At 39.7% G+C, this 21,638-nt stretch overlaps 2 protein-coding genes across 4 annotated transcripts in view; one reads left to right on the top strand and one right to left on the bottom strand.

Moving 5' to 3' along the window:
- The window catches only part of LOC116173973 (insulin-like growth factor 2 mRNA-binding protein 1), a 46,044-nt gene extending 44,811 nt beyond the window's left edge, over positions 1-1,233 (bottom strand). For both annotated transcript variants that reach the window (XM_031491724.1, XM_031491723.1), the window contains exon 1: positions 1,156-1,233. In XM_031491724.1, the coding sequence (XP_031347584.1) occupies positions 1,156-1,181 (26 nt within the window). In that variant the 5' untranslated portion in view covers positions 1,182-1,233. The remainder of the gene's footprint in view (positions 1-1,155) is intronic.
- A 2,926-nt stretch (positions 1,234-4,159) lies between these two features.
- The window catches only part of LOC116173852 (ecdysone-induced protein 78C), a 34,207-nt gene continuing 16,728 nt past the window's right edge, over positions 4,160-21,638 (top strand). Inside the window, exons 1-3 of one of the 2 annotated variants that reach the window (XM_031491570.1) lie at positions 4,160-4,344; positions 4,403-4,703; positions 5,058-5,140. In XM_031491570.1, coding sequence (XP_031347430.1) covers positions 4,645-4,703; positions 5,058-5,140 — 142 coding nt within the window. In that variant the 5' untranslated portion in view covers positions 4,160-4,344; positions 4,403-4,644. Of the gene's footprint in view, positions 4,345-4,402; positions 4,704-5,057; positions 5,141-14,882; positions 15,438-21,638 lie in introns of those variants that run through there. The other variant, XM_031491569.1, reaches the window with a different exon arrangement.

Below are 21,638 nucleotides of genomic sequence, written 5' to 3' on the forward strand. Positions count from 1 at the left end.
TTTTTTTCGTTTTTTGTTTATGTTCCAGGAGCTTTCGGCCTGGTGTGCTATGGTTTTTGGATTTATCGGATTTTTTTACACTTGGTTGAGTGAATCCAACCCAAACCGTAATTTATACTAATTGGGAAATTTGGAAGTGTTATCCGGATGTGCGGTTTTTAGCTGATTGAAAACCCATTTTCCACTATGGAATTTCACACTTTCACCTAATAACCCCCTGAACTGCACATTTTGCAACAATAACAATCGAGTACAATGGCAGAAAAAAAATTATTTGTTTTGATTTCCTGTTTCGAAATAAAACGTCGACATCTGTTTCACTTGTAGTTCTTAATGCACACAAAAAACTTCTTTGCAAGGAAATCGAAGTTACAGCCAACATTAAAGGGGGTTTTTAAATGTAAAAGTGCTCTTTATTAAGTCAACATTTAGTTACTATATCTATGTAAATTTCCGGTATGAGATTACAGTTGTTCCTACAACCTTGAATGGGGTTATTACCACAATGTGTAATACTTAAAAACGTTAACTGGATGTTGATCAGTTATACGATAAACAATAAAAACGCCCTCCTTTGTGATGAATCGGGATATTTGCCACCGAATCACGATTGCAGGGGTTTGTGAAAGCGAGCGCTTTCTAGTTGCTAGTACTTTCTCGATCAAATTTACGGTATAATTCAGAATGGAAGACTTTCCTTAATGAGCCGTTATCAAGTCGGAACTCGGAAGTGAGTAAGTGCGATAAGCAAAGTGCAACAAGTAAATTCGCTAATACGACTTTATTTGAAAAATCAGCAGAGGCCTCGTTCCGGATGTGGTGGCACAATCAAATTAGGCCGAACCTTCCAATCATTAAATACAAATTCTGGGCAAAAGTTCACTATAGTTTTTGCAAGTACAATGGCATTGCATTCATTCTGGCATTTACTTGAATTTCCTGTAATGTGGCGCCGTAGTTGTTTGCCTTTACCTTGCAATCTGGGAGGGAAAACAAAATAGGGATGAATTCTCGTATCAAGCCGTTAGTTAATTATTAGATCAACAATCAAGGTTGGTATGGAAACAATGTATGCGACACGAAATTCCAACACGTAGCACATAAAGAATACGCCAATCGTAAAGCGCGCTCGAAAATAACATGAAAATTACTTACTTTGACATAAGCAAGCGAGAAGTCATAAAAGCCAAATTAAATTCGAACAGAAGTAAACAACAAAATAACGCGAAAGTAACTGAGCTGAGAATACAAAACAAGTTATGGATATATAAAGTTAGCGAACCGCAAGTCGCAATAGCGCAGGCTTGAAAAGTTTATTGCACGAAAATTGCAACTGGATGTGCTACAGGAATTTGCAACGGAATCATTGATAAATAAACGAGGCACGTAGTATCTCCACGTGGATTCGTACTACACACACATAACGCACATGCTCGTTTCCCTTTCAATTACACAACATTAACAACGTACGAGTTTAATGTGTAGTCTAACGACGTGCCATAACGATTTTTAGCGCATTTTTGCAAAAAATTTTTTTGTAAAAAGTAGCTTTTAATCTCACTTTGGCTGGCTGGCTGGCTGGCTGGCAGCAAATGTGGGCGCGTAGAAGAACTCTTGTAGAAAGGCAACGGGTGTACGTGTATCTACAGGGCCGTGAAATTTGTCAACCTTAGGGACATGGCTACATGATGTGGGGTTGGCGACATCTGGGCGTCATCCTCGAGCGTAGTATACTAACGTGAAGGTTTTTCAGTTTTTTCCTATCTTCTACTACAGTTTTGGTCCGATTCTTTTGAAATTGGTGTCGTCGGAAAGATGTTGTAAACGCGCACAACTCCTGCGTGGCGGAATTTTGTTTTTTGTCATAGGGGCGAAATTAACGACCTTTTGCGAGGCGGCGCGCGCGTCTTCGAGAAGTAGTCAGGCTCCTTTTACCTTCCGTTGCGAACTCACGCGGTTTAACGTTTCGTGAATCTCGAATCGCTGTCTCTCTTTCTCGTGTCGCCAATAGAAGTGAATTGCGAGTGAACGGGACGTCGGAAGTGGGTACCGTAAAAGAGAATGTGGTAGCCCGCGACACGATCTCACTGATGGTGGAGTCAAATCTTCAAACGCGAATTGCGAGTGAACGGGACGTCGGAAGGGGGTACCGTCAACGGGAATGTGGTAGCCCCCGACACGATCTTCCTGATGGTGGAGTCAAATCTTCAAACGCGAATTGCGGGTGAACGGGACGTCGGAAGTGGGTACCGTAAAAGGGAATGTGGTAGCCCGCGACACGATCTCACTGATGGTGGAGTCAAATCTTCAATCGCGAATTGCGGGTGAACGGGACGTCGGAAGGGGGTACCGTCAAAGGAAATGTGGTAGCCCCCGACACGATCTTCCTGATGGTGGAGTCAAATCTTCAAACGCGAATTGCGGGTGAACGGGACGTCGGAAGGGGGTACCGTCAAAGGGAATGTGGTAGCCCGCGACACGATCTCCTGATGGTGGAGTCAAATCTTCAATCGCGAATTGCGGGTGAACGGGACGTCGGAAGGGGGTACCGTCAAAGGAAATGTGGTAGCCCCCGACACGATCTTCCTGATGGTGGAGTCAAATCTTCAAACGCGAATTGCGGGTGAACGGGACGTCGGAAGGGGGTACCGTCAAAGGAAATGTGGTAGCCCCCGACACGATTTTCCTGATGGTGGAGTCAAATCTTCAAACGCGAATTGCGGGTGAACGGGACGTCGGAAGGAGGTACCGTCAAAGGGAATGTGGTAGCCCCCGACACGATCTTCCTGATGGTGGAGTCAAATCCTTCAAACGCGAATTGCGGGTGAACGGGACGTCGGAAGTGGGTACCGTAAAAGGGAATGTGGTAGCCCGCGACACGATCTCACTGATGGTGGAGTCAAATCTTCAACGCGAATTGCGGGTGAACGGGACGTCGGAAAGGGGGTACCGTCAAAGGAAATGTGGTAGCCCCCGACACGATCTTCCTGATGGTGGAGTCAAATCTTCAAACGCGAATTGCGGGTGAACGGGACGTCGGAAGGGGGTACCGTCAAAGGAAATGTGGTAGCCCCCGACACGATCTTCCTGATGGTGGAGTCAAATCTTCAAACGCGAATTGCGGGTGAACGGGACGTCGGAAGGAGGTACCGTCAAAGGGAATGTGGTAGCCCCCGACACGATCTTCCTGATGGTGGAGTTCAAATCTTCAAACGCGAATTGCGGGTGAACGGGACGTCGGAAGTGGGTACCGTAAAAGGGAATGTGGTAGCCCGCGACACGATCTCACTGATGGTGGAGTCAAATCTTCAATCGCGAATTGCGGGTGAACGGGACGTCGGAAGGGGGTACCGTCAAAGGAAATGTGGTAGCCCCCGACACGATCTTCCTGATGGTGGAGTCAAATCTTCAAACGCGAATTGCGGGTGAACCGAACGTCGGAAGTGGGTACCGTCAAAGGGAATGTGGTAGCCCCCGACACGATCTTCCTGGATGGTGGAGTCAAATCTTCAAACACGAATTGCGGGTAAACGGGACGTCGGAAGGGGGTACCGTCAAAGGGAATGTGGTAGCCCCCGACACGATCTTACTGATGGTGGAGTCAAATCTTTAAAAGCGAATTGCGGGTGCACGAGGAAAGTGGGAAGCGGTTAGTGAATGTAGTAGCCTTCGACAAGATCTGTTATTGATGGTTGAGTCGAAAGTGGCTAATAGAATACTGATCTGCCACACAAAAATGCGCTGAAGTCCCTTCGATCTCAAACGAGGACTTTGATAATTTTTTATTTCCCAATTTTGAAACATAAGAAGGGCATGTCTTGTATTTGTTTCAAAATCTCACATCGGAGTTCTATCAAATGGATAAATTTGTTATAGGTAGCTACCTAAGCCACAGATACACGTATATCTGTGCCTAAGCTAAAAGGTGAATATTTTGGAAAACAATAAAATAGTTCTTGTCGTAGTTTGCAGAACATTTCGGAGATACCTAGGTACGTAATAACGCTTTTCATTTTTGAACAAATATGCCCACAAGGAATTAAGAACATTCGCACTCGAACAAGCAATTAAAAAAAAGCTGTTTAGGTCTCCAAGGCCGCATGGCTGTCGTTAAAGCTGATAGGAAATAAATTTGAATTTTTTGCACGAATAAAGTAAATGTCATTTTCAAAGGACGGAGTGAAAGTGAGCGCATTTTCCGGTATACCTCAACAATGGAGAGAAATGCGTGTCATTGACTCACTAAGAGTGCTATTATGACTTGCAAGCTTGATCGGCCGTCGCTTTAAGAATGCGAGAACTAAGGCGAAACGTGTAGAAAAACAAGTTTAAGGAGAGAAGAGGGTAGGTAGATATAATAATAAAATAATTATTGAATCTAAACCGGAAAACAAACCGACAGGGATCACGATTCGCTGAAAATAAAGAGCAAAAACTGGACTGGGAACAAAACAGGAACAAAACTCCAACATGCGCAGAAATAACCCATCGGTAGGCACAATATTGAATAGCGAAGAACCCCTAAAATTCTCGACGAGCTACAAAACTCTGCAGTAGCGCGCGATCGCGTAACTTATGTAGGGGTGAGTGATGGAATCTATATGAGAATGCAGGGCTGCATATTTTGCAACTCTTCTATGAAAAATGGAGCCATCCAGCTCTACACCGAGTCCACCAGGTCTCGCGGACTCGACGTTTACCAGGTAAAAAATTAACCACCGATCGATTTGTATAAGCGTTGTCAGTGTAACCATAGCGGTGCAATTATTCACCTTATTACCCCCTTGTTGTTGAACACGATTATACACACCATTCTGCCTACAAATTCATCATCCCAACACACTGACCTATTTTTTTTACCGTTTCCCCTTTTTAAACGTCCGTTACGCTTTTCTAATTGAATTCCACTTCGACCGATAATATTCGCAAAAGTGACGGCGTTTCGATTGCACTTTATGATGTAGGTCAAGCGGGATGCCTTTCATTTTTTTTAATTAAATCTCGTTACCTCTTTCCATTCTTCTTCATATTTAATTACCTGCTTGCTTTATTTTCAGTGTTAAGCAAGAACCCAATTCAAATCCTCCAAGCCCTACAGATGATAGTTCGACAAATAGCTCAGCATCTTTAAGAAGTAAAGGTAGGCTAACACCTTTTTTGCACGCACTTTTACTAATTAAAGTTTTATTCGATGTTTGGATGAGATTTCCTTGAAAAACATTACAATTTGATATCTATAATATTCATAAGATCTTCGACTTCTACCTATTCTTTTTCGACGCTTTTGTCACACACAGTGTGCGTAAATTAAATCACTAAACTCCAGTGTAATAAATTTTAGTCTTTTAGTCAAGCTATTCTAAATCATAATATATACATGCTAAAATTGTGTCTTAGGCTGAAACAAACATTTACGTTTTCGTGCAGGAACTGTCAATAAGGGCATAATATAACACATAAGCGGGTTTCTTACATAATTTAAAATACTTACTGGTACCTATGTACCTACTTAATTACCTACAGTTTGCCATTGAAAATGCAAAATGATTTTCCCGTCCTAACCCCTATACCCACGATGAACTATGAATTATTATACAAACGGACACAGAGTTTAACCTTTAAGTTAACTATATTGAATCTAGTTACATTTTAAAATGTCTTTCAAAACAGATAAGAGTACATTTTAAACTATAGTTCGAAACGGCAGAAGTTGGTCCGGACGGACGGACGGACAAAACGCAAACAATAGCACATTTTTTTTAATTCTTAAAAAATGCGCTAAAAATACTACGCCAAATTGTTGCTTTTATCGTTGAAAATATGCTGCACATGGCAATTGTAAATGCGTAAGTAAAATTCACTTCTGATGGGGTTTTCTACATAAAATTCTGCAATTCTTTGGCCATTTAGGCGACTTTGAATCTCTTATAGTTTACGAGATCCTCATACTACAAACATCGGTAAAAAAATTCACCGTGTATAATATAATAATAGCACATTTTGTTAAATTATTTCGTCGTACATAATATATAAATCTTAAATTTTGAAATACCAATCTTTAAATTTTAAACAAGTATAAATTGGGCACAACAGATAAAGCGCATTTTTTTACCGAAATAGCTTTTGTTTTGACATCACCAATGGATATATTTCTTGCAGACGTCTCAATCGCCCTTTGTGAGTACCCTCTTCCGACAATCCGTTCTTGAGGTATAAGGGAATATACCCGATCACGATAAGAGGTCGAGGAGGAGGGCTATGGTTGGTAGAAATTAATTCCTTTCGTTGAGACCTTTCATTAGAGTACCATGAAGGATAAAACTAGCCGATTTCACCTTGAACGTAAAAGAATTCCACCCACTCGCTCTTCGTCCTACGCTGCAAAATTGTGATCTAAGACCAATTCAAGTAAATGGTATGGGGAATTGTCCTGTATATTGTTTCAACAAAGTTATTACTTCTCTGCCCAATAATGAGTTTCCACAACATCCCTTAGGACAATATTCATATGCACCATGATGGGAAGGGAGCATATCGGAGTGAAGCACGGAACTGGAGCAAAAAGCCAGAAAAGAACATACATAATGTGCTAGATGAGAGAGAGCATAAGGAGATTATGTTGGGAGAATATCTATAATAGTCCGAAAGCTGGTAGACATTTTTGGGTAGGTACTTGAGGCACGCTGAAAACTTGTCCAACACTTCTCCAATAATCCCCAAGCACAGAAATGCAGACCTTGCTGAGGAGTAGCGGGGCTAACACTTTGCCAGGGGCCTTCAAAGTTTGAAAAAAATAATGTCATTGATTTGTGAATCAATTTATCAGACATATGCAGACATATACGCTAAAGCGCTGCAACAACTATCAAGTATGCGAAATCGATAAAAAATCTTGTCTGAAATTGATTAACAAATCAATGACGCAGGGTCAAGGGACTCTTGATTTGAAGTGTATACTGGCCGCAATAAATACATGAACACCTAGTGTACTTTGATCACTTTTGACGAAAGTTTCAGGAGAATTGTCTTTATTTCGGCATAAGAAACGATGAAAATTTCAACATGATACAATTACAACTAATTCAGACGACACTAATATAATGTGTAGATCATCCACTACTTCTGACGCATTCAGATACTCGACTGGGCATACATTCTTTTTTCAAACTTTGAAGGAGCCTGGCAAGGTGTTAGTCCCGCTTCTGCTCAGCCAGGTCTGCATTTCTGTGTTTGGGTATTATTGGAGAAGTGGTTCTCAGCGTGCCTCAAATACTTACCCAAAAATGTCCACCAGCTCTCCTACTATAAGAATAGGGAATAAACTGCACCAATATGGGCAACGAGCGACAAAGTCACTCCCGGTTGACGAGTATTGACCAAAATTGAATCACTTAATGCCTAGTTGTACCATCAATTTAACCGGCTTTATGGCTCAGTGGTAGAGCGTTGGGATATAAATCCGGAGGTCGGGTGTTCGAACCTGGGTTGAGGTGAATTTAGACCAGTTCCGAGCATTCTACCGGCTACTCCGAATTAGGTTTTCCTGCAGTTTTCCTAATTCGTAAGGTAAATGCCGGAGTAGTATGGAATAGCTAAAGTGGGCGTTTTAGAGTGTAGATGAGTATCTACATTCCGCTATATGTATATAGGGTGGTGACTTGCGTAACGCATCATAGGGATTTCAATGTAAAATTCATAACATGCGATTATTGGCTCCCCAAATTATTTTATAACAAAAATGTATTAAGGTTTTTTTGTAGAAAAAAGTTTTTACGCCAATCAACCGTATACTCTCGGAATTTTACTTCTCAGTTCGTAAATATTCCTCGAGAATAATAGCTATCATTATTGACTCGTGATATAATCTACTATTATTCGTAAGTAACTAATTCCTATTCATCCATGCCCCATGGAAACAACTTTTCATATTCTTTATAATAGGCTTTACTGGATTTGGATTTTACACCTACCTACCAACGTTTGTTTAGATTTTACAACAAGCGATTTAATCGAGGATTTAATGGACGGTGTATTATCTTTTTCATCGGAAACCGTTTTATTCACAAAGATGATGATTTTTAGAAGTAAACGTCAAGTGACATTTCCATGGCAATAGTGAAATTACGAACACCCAGCCCACTTAATTCATGTATTCGAGTATTACGTCAATATGAATTCGTTGTATTGCCTATTTTTAAATTATACTGCAGGTATAATAAAAAATACTATAAGATAGGTACATGGTGTATAATTTTGGTCTCTAAAGCTCTTTCAACGTTAAAGGCACTCCGCTTCGCGTCGTGCCATTAAACTCGTTACGAGTGCTTTAAAGACTTGATTATACACTTGTATCTTAATATACTATTTTTATCTTGACAAATTCATTGGCTATAACTTTTATGTTATAGGATATAACGACAAAAAATAAATAAAACAAACATATAATTTTTTACCCTTTCAAAATTTTGCGAAGCGATGGCATGGCTACACGAAGGCGGAGTTTTTTCGACCTGTAGGGAAAATCGTGTGCAGTCAGTACATGGTCTCAAATGTCTAGTTTTTTTCATTGAAAAAAAAATTCAAATTAAACCTACGATTATTAAACAAAGACCTTGCGCTGGTATACACCGTAAATTTCACCTTCATGTTTACTAATAACATTCTTGCGTGTGAAACAAATAGCTTATAATTAATCGACCCGTTTTCGAAGAGAGGAGCTACTACATTTACCTACTACGACAAATCGGATGAAACGGAGACCATTAGAACTGGATCAGATTGGAAAGTGTGAGGTATAATTATTCGACTCGACAGGGATGTTCGGAAACGTTTCTATTATCCGTCGATGGTGGCCCAGTGGAAAATTTCTTGTAATGGCGACAAGGCACGCAATACAATAAAATGTAAAAACAGATATAAGGAAGATAAAATCGCCGAATTGCGTTTCGAATATGGTGATAAACCGCCGAGTGCCGGATATAGGGTATTTGCGGTCCTAGGCGAAGTTAATCCGAGCAGTCCCCGCCCCCTAAGTGTAACTTCCTAGGAGTTATCGTCGAACTGAGCATTGAGCAAGCCAATTTTTCTTTTTAAAATCAACGTTACTTACGTACAAAGAATAACATAGCTGAGCACAAAGGCTAAGTACTAATGTTTTATTTTAATACATAAATACGTTGAAATGTTGAATTCACTAATTAAATATAAATAATCTTGTTTTACAAAACAACTCTAACAACAATTTCGATATTTATATGGTTCGAATCCGGGTTCGGGCATGGATATTTGTAAATGTATAGTGGGTTGGGTTGGTAGAGCAGCCTCGGCTGAAACCCCGCCCACTTAAAAATAAAGGCAAAAATAAATAAATATATAATTCAAACAGTTATCCAAACACGAGGCCAAACAGCATTATTACTTGTTAAATTTATTAATATTGCTAACATTATTATATTAGAAATTAGTAAGTGCTGGATATGACATCACATTCGTAGAACTTTCCACGATCCACCTCCACTCTGTAGCCTACCCTAGCAAGCGTTAATATTTCTTTTTCATTGCCTCCGGCCCCGGAGTGCACACTTGTGCTTGCGGCCCTAGTAAATCCGGTAATGGATAAACGTGATTAGTATTAATCTGTAGGGTGGTCGAAAAATACCTCAATTTTTGAAAATCGCAGAGGATGTTTTCAGAAATCTAGACACGTAGATATGCATGGAGAATTTCATGGTACCTTCAAAGACATCGTTATTGGGCCGTTGTAGTTTACGTTTCCATTGACAATCGCGCGTGTTTTGGCAGACATTCATTTTATTATTAGTTATTATTATTTTAGTTCTCTTGTTTCTTTTAGCTCATTTGAGTGTCTAAGTGACAATCCAAATAAAATCAACAATAGTCAAACACTAGCAACACTTCAAACGAGTTTATATTTTATTTAACCATTTTCGGCGTATTGATCTGTCCACTCAAGGCTAGCGCATCTATTTTCGGTCACAAATATCCCCACAATAGTTAGAGGCTTCCCCAATATCTTTCAAGGATTAGGAGGATTCCAGTATCCAACGATAATAGTCGCAAACTCGCAACGCAATGATGGGTTGTAGGTCGGGACCTGCAACGACAAACCGGCTTATTTTAAATGCCACGGCAAAAAATGAATTACGATACATTTGGACGTCACGATTACGAAATGATGTAGCGAATCTGTAGTTTTCCTAGGAAATGTAATTATTAATTACTATAGCATGCTTTTATAAATACCGCAACCATGGAAGTTAATAAACGACTTTCCATTCCATTTGGGCAAAAATATTAATTTGACAGCATTTCATTGAAAATAGTAGGTATACTATACATACATAAGAATGTAATTGAGGCACAATTTATTTACAAACATAATATGTAGGTATATGGCTTTGCCATAGTTACGCCAGTCAAGAAAACATCTGCACTAACCAAAACGTTTCATACGCCCTCTTGCACATAATAGTACCATTGAATAATAATTCTGTTTATTATTCAATGATAGTACATTATATATCAAGGTAGAGTAGTCCAGTATTATTGCCAAGATTACATCTCGAGGCGCAACCGAGGGGTGTAAGGTGCGAAGGCAATAATACACTTCTCTACTGTGGTATATATACTATTTTATTTTTATTCAACATTCACAGCGCCCTTTTTCGCATCTCGGCCATTTCTGAACCGAATTGCATGAAATTCAAACTGGGCATAGCTATAACACAACGATGTATAGCCATAATACGCAATATCAGGAGTTGAGTCTAATCGTATTCAACATGCACAGTGCCCATATCAAATGTAATGTTACCGCTGTGGCACCTTTAATTATGTATCGTAAGGGTAGCGTAACTCGTGCATGATCAGTGTAGTTAGCATATTCAAATCCAAGAACAAGTCCCGCCAGGGTACAGGCCTCGGCTAATAACTCCGCGGGCAGCATTCATTGAATCTAATGTGACTCTCAAGATGTCTGCAGTAAAAAAGGTCTGTAATGAGAGAGATCGGCTTCCAGGTTTTTTAACATTGTGCTGAGTACGTTGAGCAAAACTACCTTATCCGTGATCTACAGATGTGGTTTAATTTTATACAGATTGAAAATTAATACCTACACCGATACTCGAGACGTGAAATTCTCAATAAACTGAAAACATCGATCCGTCGTCATTGCGAGCAGATGTTGAAGTACAGACACAGAAGTCCTATATTCCATAATATAGTGTAATTTTCTCGAGTATTTTCATTTCACTGTCTTTATTCAATATCTTGGGGAGGTTTACATGTTTCATCTAAAACTGCGAAAGTCGTACCTAGCGCTCCCGCGTCGTTTCCAGCAGGCGGCGCCTATAGAGGTGCTGGTACCTTGCCTATTATAACGCGGCAGCTCACCTGACGCTTCAATTTCCGCAACTCTGGATACATCCCCGCATCCCAGTCTCCCTCGTTCCCAACGTTCCGAAGACGTCATCGATCGTGTAACTATAAACGTGTAAATATTTAACTCGCTCAACACGATCTAGTTCACGTTTTTGTTTTTAATCTGCGAATCTTCCGTTAACGGTAACTTTCAAAAATATCTTCGGAACCTGTTTGGAAGATGCATACGCTTAACTTAATTGCCGAAAAATGTATAGGTTACAGTGAATCGTTGCAAATATTTTTATAATTTCGCCCGGTTTTTTTTCGTTCCATCGAAATTACCAGTCGTGCTCGATTGACGGGAAAGACGAAATTGGGAACTATCGTAAAAGTTCTTTTTTTATCTTGGTATTTTAGCAACTACGACAAGAGAGGAGAGGTATTATAAATGACAAGCAATAAAGATCGTAATTTGCTCAAAGCTATACGGCTATACCTAAACCTGATGCCTTCATTTTATGTAAACATTTTAAACACCTAAAAGGCCATTGAAAATAATGAAGATGTGGAATTCACAACAGTCAACAGCGGACAGTTTTTGAAGGTTTTATTACGTAAATATCGTAATAGTTATTTATGTATTAAGGGCATAATAGTGATGTTTATATTCTCGAGGGCCTATGGTCCGAGAGCTTTTTAGTCGCCCGAGAGTATAAACATCAGTTTATGCCCGTGGTACATACACAATTTTATGTTTTACAAATAGTTTACTGAATACTGAAATAATACGATGTAGCTATGGAGAATTCATTCATTCGTTTGTAGATGTTTTTGGGCCTGTGTCCTTCTTAGTCAAAAATATTATAATGCACCTGTGTACAAGTTCTACATCGCCAATTTTCAATATTCACAGCGCCACCAAAATTACATAAGTCTTTACAATTTGTATGTTACATATTCAGGCTATTTGTAAGTTTTTTCAGAAGTAGATTACATAAAAATGTCCCCTAGTACTAAAACATACATGTGTCTTAAGTTGCATAACAACCACTTCTAAAACTAACGTGCACTTAAAATACCACAAATTGTTCAGCCTAAAGATTCAAAAATGATACAATTATTGTTCGTGGGTTTAAACAATACAAATCAGTCCATCTGGGAATATAATATTCTGTAATAATATCACAAGAGAGGGAGAATAAATTGAAAATAATTCGACAGGTTTTAACAAGTTTGAGAAAGAGCTGGAGAATTATTATCTAATTTATCGAACTCTCGTGTGGTATTCGATAGATTTTTTTGGCGCATTTTTTTAAGAATTAAAAAAAATGTGCTATTGTTTGCGTTTTGTCCGTCCGTAATTACTCTCTTGCTATATTACTTCCTTCTCACCTAACTTCTCAACCTTTACAATTTTTCTTTCCACAATCATGGTTACTTGCTGTTCTTCATACAATGTATGGTCGGAACAGAGCCATCAAGTGACGATGAAAATAACAATGAAGGTGGAATAAACAGTTCAAAAGTTGCTGTGAAAGGGAGAAATGGATAATAGGAATTTACAAAATAAGAGCCAAAGAAGGGAGGGTATAATTAGTAATTACGCATGAGACGAGAACCAAACAAGATTTCATATCTTTCTTGGGCGGAAGGGCGGGTATTTTTTATTATGTATACACGTTCTTTTAGGTAGCCGAGGGCATTTTTTAAATGTTATACTATGACCAAAGATAATTGCAAAGACCTTTTTTGGGATAAGCTACCACTCAAGGCGAGTTCAATGACATCATTCACTAAAATCGGCCCAGTAGTTTTTTTGCTGTAGGCTGTATTCCGGTTAACATCAAACAACAACAAACAACAGCACCATCAGAAAGTGAAGAATGGTCATCTTCACCACTTCACCAGCGAAAATCTTTGGCTAAATTACTGAACCGATTTCGATTAATTTTTTTTTAATTTTCAACATTTTCTTTACTTTTTATGTCATGTTTTGAGCTGCACTACCGTGAAATCGGCACTTTGTGCTTTACGGTTTATACGGTCTTTTGGTAGTACACATTTTTACGTTTTGATGGACGGGGCGGAGGTCCTTAATATTTGCGTTTGTGAGCAACATGTTCATCTCGATGTTCATGTAAGGAGCAGGGTGAAGGGTTCAAGTTGATGGTATTTACCAGTGGTGATAGGTGATAACTATGGTGGTGATGAAACGGGAGTGCGTATAATACTCGTATATGATTCATTTTAGGTACATGCCAATCGTAACATTTTAACATTAGAAATTGCCACCACATTTGATAATTTGATCTTTGCATTCCTGATTTGAGTGGAAAATACTTGAAAACTTATTTTTTGAGTCAATTTTCATTATTGTTTGCTTCTTGAATTTAATGATTCGAAAGTAAGCTTCTTTCCAATAATTCTATTTTATGACGACGACTCCGTCGTTGGAAACGCTATCGTAGAGAAAGGCGAGATTAATTGTGAGAATCGTCGCACTTTAGCGTGTGGTATAATAAAGTGTGCACTAATAGTGCGCTTCCTAGTGATGTTGATTTGATAGCATATATATGAGAATGAGAGATTTTCTTTTTGTGAATGCTCTGGCACTCGACGAAGGTGAACGTCCGCGGTTATTCCTCCTGCAGGCCTCCGGCATCGCTGTCGGCTATTAATGGTCTAGGATTTGCACTAGGTGCGTACTATCGCAAATACGTTTATATTCCTCGTTATAAATAAATATCGACTCGACTCGGATAGGTACACATAGCATCGTCGTAGATAAAATGCACCCAGAGCCGCTCCTCTCCCTTAAGAAAACAATTCGAAGATGTTCTGCAATAAAAACTTAATTACACCACTGAGCCATTGGCCTCTTCGGTGCGTTCGCGCTCAAACGAAATACCTTCGCAGTTTCCCTTTTGTGGCGCGTCGTCGAATTTTTGTTAAATTCAGGGTTTGGATTCAGTCTGTAAGGTAGATAAGTAAATATGGATACGAAGATAATAATTATTGAGTTATAAAGATGCAAGGAGTTGAAGAGACCGATCGTGTGAATGAACTTCGACGATACAACCGACAACCGGTTTCTGAGAGCTCCAACACACGTGTGTATGTACCTCATACAAGTTCTCCACAATTACATCCACCAAATCGAAATTAAACCCTCTAATCGAGATTGGGATGTATTATTACCCATTTGTAAAAGCGATGAGCGCCGCTATGGGTCTTGCATTGTTCCCCGACAAATGGAAGCACAATAGGCGACGACGAGTGCTTCGCATCGAAGGAAAGGACCCGTTCTCGCTTCAGTAATTACCTACCATAATAATGATGATAATAAGATTTGCATTCTTATCGTGATTCGGGTGTAGGTACTTCTCTCTCTCGCAACCCTCCGCCTCGCTGTAAAAGCAGGCGGTCATTGAACCAGTGCCGGTAGCATGGCCACCAGTTCCCTCCTTGCTCCGTGGCTCTTCTTACCTGTCGAGGGACCCAGCTGCGAGCATTACTAAGTAGTACGGGATTATACAACCACGAGTGCAATGCTGCGAAGGACCCGCTGTTAATCACGTGGCGATGCGTCGCGACGACCCTCTGGAGGACGCGAGTGCGCGCCTATGTAACCACCTGCACGCCTTCAATTACGCAAATACGGCCGGACATCTTCATCAAAGTATGGGATGATCAATCGACATGTTGCGATGGATTCTTGCCGTATGTTTTATTGAATGGCATGATGGACGTTTTTAAAATCGACCAATCTCTGAGCGGTAATCTTGGAAGTGCACCGTCTCCGGATAAAATAACGCCCGAAGTTTCTTTCGACGCCGGTTCCGAATTTAATTTAAGTTTTTTTGATAACCCCGAGGACAATAGTGCGCAGGGATTTAGTGATCCCGGCTCCGTTGGGTCTACGTCGGCGAGTTCCCCACCGCCGCAACAACATTTAACCCCGCTACATTTAACGCTTCCGGGTTCCAGCACCCCCGGACCGCTTTTGTTATCACCACCTGGAACATCGTCGACTACTGCAATTACTGTTAAACAAGGTATACTATACTTTAATTCATTCATATCCTTCAAGGTCTACGTTTTTTTTACATATGTGCCGGTCGTAGTGTGTAAACGATTGCCAGGTAACACCTGTCATAAGCACCGTCACATTAATTATGCTGCACTTTTCAATGTCATTCAAATTTATGCAATGTTTCTGGTAGGTCGCGGTTTTGTTAAATTTGTATTAGTTAATCTCCCCACGAAACGATCTTTTCAGAAAAATTTAATGAGGTAAGGAAATCTCTACAACTCTCTTCTCTAGCGTACCTGGTCGCGATCACTGAAAATAAATTCCCTTACGCTCCCAATAATGGATACCGATTTCGTCTAAACTTTTTTTAAAAATGAGCGAAAAAAATATTATACGAGCTTATCTCGGAGCTTATAAAAATCGCCCCACCGTACAGGTGAATTTTTCACGTTCAGGAATGAAAGTGGTCCTAAAAGGGGATGTACATAATTTGGACTCGTGAAGTTGCAGCCACTTTTTTAATTTAAATAAAAGCTCTCAGCTCGCTATTGTTTAGTAAATCGTTAAGCAAGTTTTTGTAAGCTCAAGATCGGCCTTGGATCTTTTTCGTTTGCTGAAAATTGCGTACTTTAAAACGACGACCAACAACAGCAGTTAATTATTAAAATGTCCTCGTTCACATGCTAATATTTGTAACACTTTTCTTAGCAAAAAAAGTTCATTTTAAAAAGCATTTTTTTGCGGAATGGCATCGATTGATTAGAAATCATAAATATCTATAGGTATTCTTCAAAAATCTACAATTTTTCGTTCACAAATGCGTAGGCACGTATCAAAATATCATGTTATGTACTGAAGGTTTTCAATCATTTTTGCACTCCCTACTAAACGTCCTTACTGAAACTTAAGCGCGGTTTAGACGCTACGATCTTGGCTTCGATAAATCGTAACGATCTGATTGTCCAATTTATCGTTCAATAAATCGAAAGAGTGCGTACTGTTTACATGTAACGATTTCTTATTCCAATCTCATTGTCCTTCACGGTTTAATACAGTTTTTATTTTTTTACTTTTCAACTTGTCTTTTGGTTCTGTCCACTAATATAAATTATACTCGCATTTTATTTCTTACATTGCTTGCTTACAATAGAATCTTAATCTCGATTATGATTTCTGACTAGCCATGTGTCGCCAAATATTTTTTTTGGGTGGCCAAACTTGATCGCCACTCGCCAAATGTAAAACGTGTGCGCTAGAGACAGTCCAAGTAGCCCAAATGGATACAAAAATGGTTCACGTCGGCAACATTAATCACAAATCGTAGCGATAAATCGCTGTTATTGTTTACACGTTCCAATTTATCGCTACGATTCGCAGAAATTGAAGCCGGCCGCCATCAACCAGCCAATCCAATTCCAATTCCGATAAATCGCTACAACCTCTGTTCACACGCAACGATAAATCGTAACGATTCGATCGTTACGATAAATTGTTACAATTTATCGTAGCGTCTAAACCGCGCTTTACAAAAAGAGTTCAAATTTCACTTCACTTTCTAAGTTTCTTGTTTCAACCTGTTAGGCGGAATGACAACCCCCTTAAAAAATTTAAATTTTATCTGCAGCAAGCTCACCAGCTCCAACACACACAATGAAACGAATGACTAATTCGATGCACTCTACAAATTATAGGTGACTTAACAGCGAGGAGTGTCATACCTGCACTAAAATGTACAACTAATTCGGGGAAGAATTTCTTTTAATTTGGGTAGTCCTGTCATTCTCACGTATTCCTATGTTTTCCGGTCGTATTCCGAATGCATGTTCCTAATTAGATGACGTTCCCCGCTGGGCATTTAATTTAATATCGATCTTGGGGATCGTTAATAAACGGCAAAAGTGTAAAATTATGGTATAGGAAAAAATTGATTTTTTACTATAACTTTTTTTAGTAACAAACCCAGAAAAATTCCTTCCTTGGTGCAAGCCTCGACCCCATAACGAACCAAATAGCGAAAAAAGTAGAACAATAGCTCTTAACATAAGGATTTAGTAGCGACGGGACAGACGGACGAAATGGCCACAATAACACATTTTTTAGCGCATTTTTTAAGAATAAAAATGTGCTATTGTTTGCGATTTGTCCGTCCGGACTCACTCCTACCGTTTTGAACTACTTCTAGGGGAATGGTCCTAGAGTCATGGAATTGTTTGCAGTAGGTAGCCTATATCTTGAAGGTGTGTCAGACGGCCATCAAATTTCGCTGTCTAAAAGGGCCCCCCCCACGAATTATTTCCTGAGATGCTGTTTTTGAAAGTAAAACGTGGATTGCTTTCACATACGACAACCAATTGGTCTCAGATTTTCCACACGCATGCCTTTAGTGCTGCTAAGTTAAAAGGGAATGGGAGATAACACATGTTCTACCCTTCATGGTATTCTAATCATAGGTCTCATCGAAATAAATTGGTTTGTACATACAAACTATAACCTTCCCGTACGACTCTTTTTCGAGATCAGTGAGCGGGGGGCCTGAGGGAGGGGGAGGTAAAATTTAATTTTATCTCTCATTGTATTCTAATTAAAGGTCTCAACGAAAGGAACCGTTTTCTACCAACCATAGCCCTCCTTCTCGACCTCTTAACGTGATCGAGTATATTCCCTTATACCTCAAGAACGGATTGTCGGAAGAGGGTACTCACAAAAGGCGATTGAGACGTCTGCAAGAAATATATCCATTGGTGATGTCAAAACAAAAGCTATTTCGGTTTAAAAAATGCGCTTTATCTGCACAAGAGTTGTGTACAATTCATACTTGTTTTATTTTTATGGAAATGCGCTAAAATACCTGGAGTAAAACAAACAACCAAATTATTAACGACACACACGGGCACGAAGCCGCGAGGGTACGACGGTTTGGTTACTAGATCGAAGCGAAGACAAATACTACTAACACCAGATTCAAAAGCGTGCGTGATTCGAATTTGCCGAGGGCGCGGCGACGTCAAATCGGCAACGAATAACCGCGGGGGTAGACTTTCTATTCCTGAATCTCGCCCTTGGCAGTGTATTTTTCGTGGCTAGCTCAAACAAAACCAATAAAGACCGTTATTATGTAATAACCATCCACACTTTGGCTTTGATATGTACCGGTATTTTTATAATACTGTGTGACCGTAGACGATACACTACGCCGCGCCGCGCCGGTCGTGCCCACATCGCCGACAAGTGTACAAGGGACACTAAGCCGAACGTGACCACAACGCCGACTTCGAAATACCAGGCCCCTCATACTCAGTCCTTGTTCATTAAGAATTTTTGTATGAGTTTGCAATTTAAAAAAAATAATCCAAAGCTGATGCTTTGTTCCACACTCCGTCCAGTTTCAATAACAATTTTCGTATGAGAGAAAAAAGTTACACAAATATTCTAAACCTACAACGAAAACGAAACCTACAATAACCTAACGTCAAAAGTGGCTTGGTGTTGCACACCGTCCAGCTTCATTAACAACTGTTATATGAGTCAACGTTATTGTCACGTTCGGCTTAGTGTCCCTTGTACACTTGTCGGCGAGGTGGGCACGGCCGGCGTAGTGTCCGTTGGCGAAGTGGGCATGGTCGGCGTTGTGTCCTTTGCACACTTGTCGACGATGTGAGCACGGTCGGGTCCCTAGTAGGCGATATGGACCATCAAAAAATTGTGTCGGCGTTGTGGGCATTCGACGAAGTGTCTCGGCCCCAGACTATGCGATGGTTTTTGTTGGGTAGTAGAAAAAGAGACGCATATGAAGAAGTTTACATTTTCTCAACGATTCTGCGTCCGAAAGATGTAAATTTTCAATTTCCCAGAAATGTTTTTTTTACATTTTATAATAGTCTTGCGACCATTGAATATTGACGTTCAGGGATCGGAATTTTCTTGAAATATTATGTATAACAGATCCTGATTTTTGGATTTAAAAAATTTCAAGTTGTTTGAATTTAATTAAAACTTTAAACTCTAAGAAACTGCCCAAACTTATTTTTCGTGACTTTGTCTCCGATTCAAAAATCGAAATTTTTCCATATGGGGTCGAAATCAGCACAAAAATGAAAAAGCTATTTATGACACTGCCAGGAATATTGATCTATTCGAGTACAAATACCTGCTTATGTATACTTGTAATCATGCAATCGATTATAGAACAATAGGTAAGCCGTCCTACATGACGATCACGGGCGTTTAAGGAATAACGATATATTATGGACGTACAATCAATAGGAAGGAGTGAGCATTAGATATCGAAAGAGGATATGTGCCACTTTAATATATATATATAGCAATTAAAAAGGCACATCTACAGCATCGTTCCACAAACAACTTTAATACGATATTGTAAATACAAGTTTGTGAATACACAGAAGGGCGAAGGCAAATATTTTATAACTTTATTTTATATCGCGTTACACGTCGCCGCTCTGCTTCCTCCTTCTCGTTTGATTCTCCTACGCCAAAACCATTTGAATATTGACTCAATTTTACTATCGACTTGTTATATCCGAAATACAACAATTTTCCGAGTGTTGAGACTTGAGGATCAAGTGTTTGGAGGAGAAATATCAGAAGTATCTACAATTTTGGATTTAAAGTAGTTAGAGCGCCTAGGTAAAAGTAACAAGAAGTTGGTGAAAATTTGGTCACTTATTCTCCGAGAGGCGCACTTTCTAATGGTCAAAAGAAAAAAGTGTTCCTATGTGCCGTTTCTGAGATATTTGACAGTAAAAACAGGGTATTTTAACATGGGCTCTTATGGACAGACTTAGTTTTTCTGAGCTAGCGAAGGTTTTTGTATCAAGACTTAAATGAGATTAGAAGCGAAATTTTGTGATGAATCTAAATATGCACGGAAAAGTACATGTTCATGACGAAATAAGGAAGATATTTACCGCCGAAGCGGCGTCTGCTCTGGCGCGGCGGCGCGCTATGCAGCACGCGTTTTAATCTGATGACTTTTCCACTAGGTCTAGTATATAACTGAGCTAGGACAATCATTTCCTTCTTCTGCTGAGCAGTTTTCTTCACAAAAGGCATGGTGTCTTTCAGAAAGAACACCAAAACCAGCGATATTTATAAAGGCCTGCACACGTCTTGTTGACACACTGATGGGATCGAGATCAAGATAGCGGCTGGGGATCTCTGGCGCCAACATCAAAAAACCAAATCCACTACACCGACTTCACGTAAAACGCCAAATTATTTAGTTTCCCGGCTTTTACATACGTCTCGCATACGTTTTGATAAAAAATAAATATATTCGTTTAGGATTTACCGCTTACACTGTGAATATTTAGTCGCGATGTGTCGTCAACATTTTAGTGTGCAAAGGTTAGAAACAGGGTCGAAAAGTAGGGAGACTAGTCAAGTTGACTACTGTATATACCTTTTTAAGAATCATGTATGACGTTTGCATTGTCCTGAGGTATAAAATACCACTCATACCGTATTTCTAATCATGTTTCCTTCATAACAAAATTTTTTTGGGGACGTTTGCCGTAAGTAATAGGTCTGCCGAGTACATCGCTTGACTTCAGCCGAACGCGCTCTAACTACTTTAAAAAGGTACCATAATGGTTATAGCGCGTTCGCACCTCCAGATGCAGTATGGGGTCTTATGGACTAATTGCCTCTCTTACTAGTTTGCGTCATTCTTCGATAATACTATCTTTGTTTCTGACCGCATTGATGTCAAATTGACATATGATTAAATTGAAGTATTAAAACAATACATAATCTCCTTGCGCTGTCATTGTCACCTTTGGCAAGCATGTACTGTATGTCCATAAGCACCATGGTGCATCTGGAGGTGGGAACGCGCTATAGAAGTAACAAATTACGACTGGGACAGTTTGCATAAAATTTACAGGCGTGAAGGTGTTGGAAGATTTAAAAGAAGACCTTTTCATAATAATAACCAGTTTCTTCTTCTCTTTCTACCTAGAATGGCATGTTTATTTTTATATCGAAACGAAATGCACTTTGGGGTTTATATACCCCGTACACCTCTGTCACTCTTGAAGTGTAACGTGCACTTAGCATAAGTGCCACGCTCGTGATTGCAATAAGCTATTTTTGAGTAGATTTTTTTTGTTTTTTTTGCCTGTGCAGTTATAATAGCGGATAAAATCAAATTTTCATTCTAGACACAAAGCCGAACGATCGATAAAGTCGTTTGGTATTCCGA

This window comes from Photinus pyralis, unplaced genomic scaffold (assembly GCF_008802855.1).
Source record: "Photinus pyralis isolate 1611_PpyrPB1 unplaced genomic scaffold, Ppyr1.3 Ppyr1.4_LG6, whole genome shotgun sequence".
Classification (NCBI taxonomy): Eukaryota; Metazoa; Arthropoda; class Insecta; order Coleoptera; family Lampyridae; genus Photinus; species Photinus pyralis.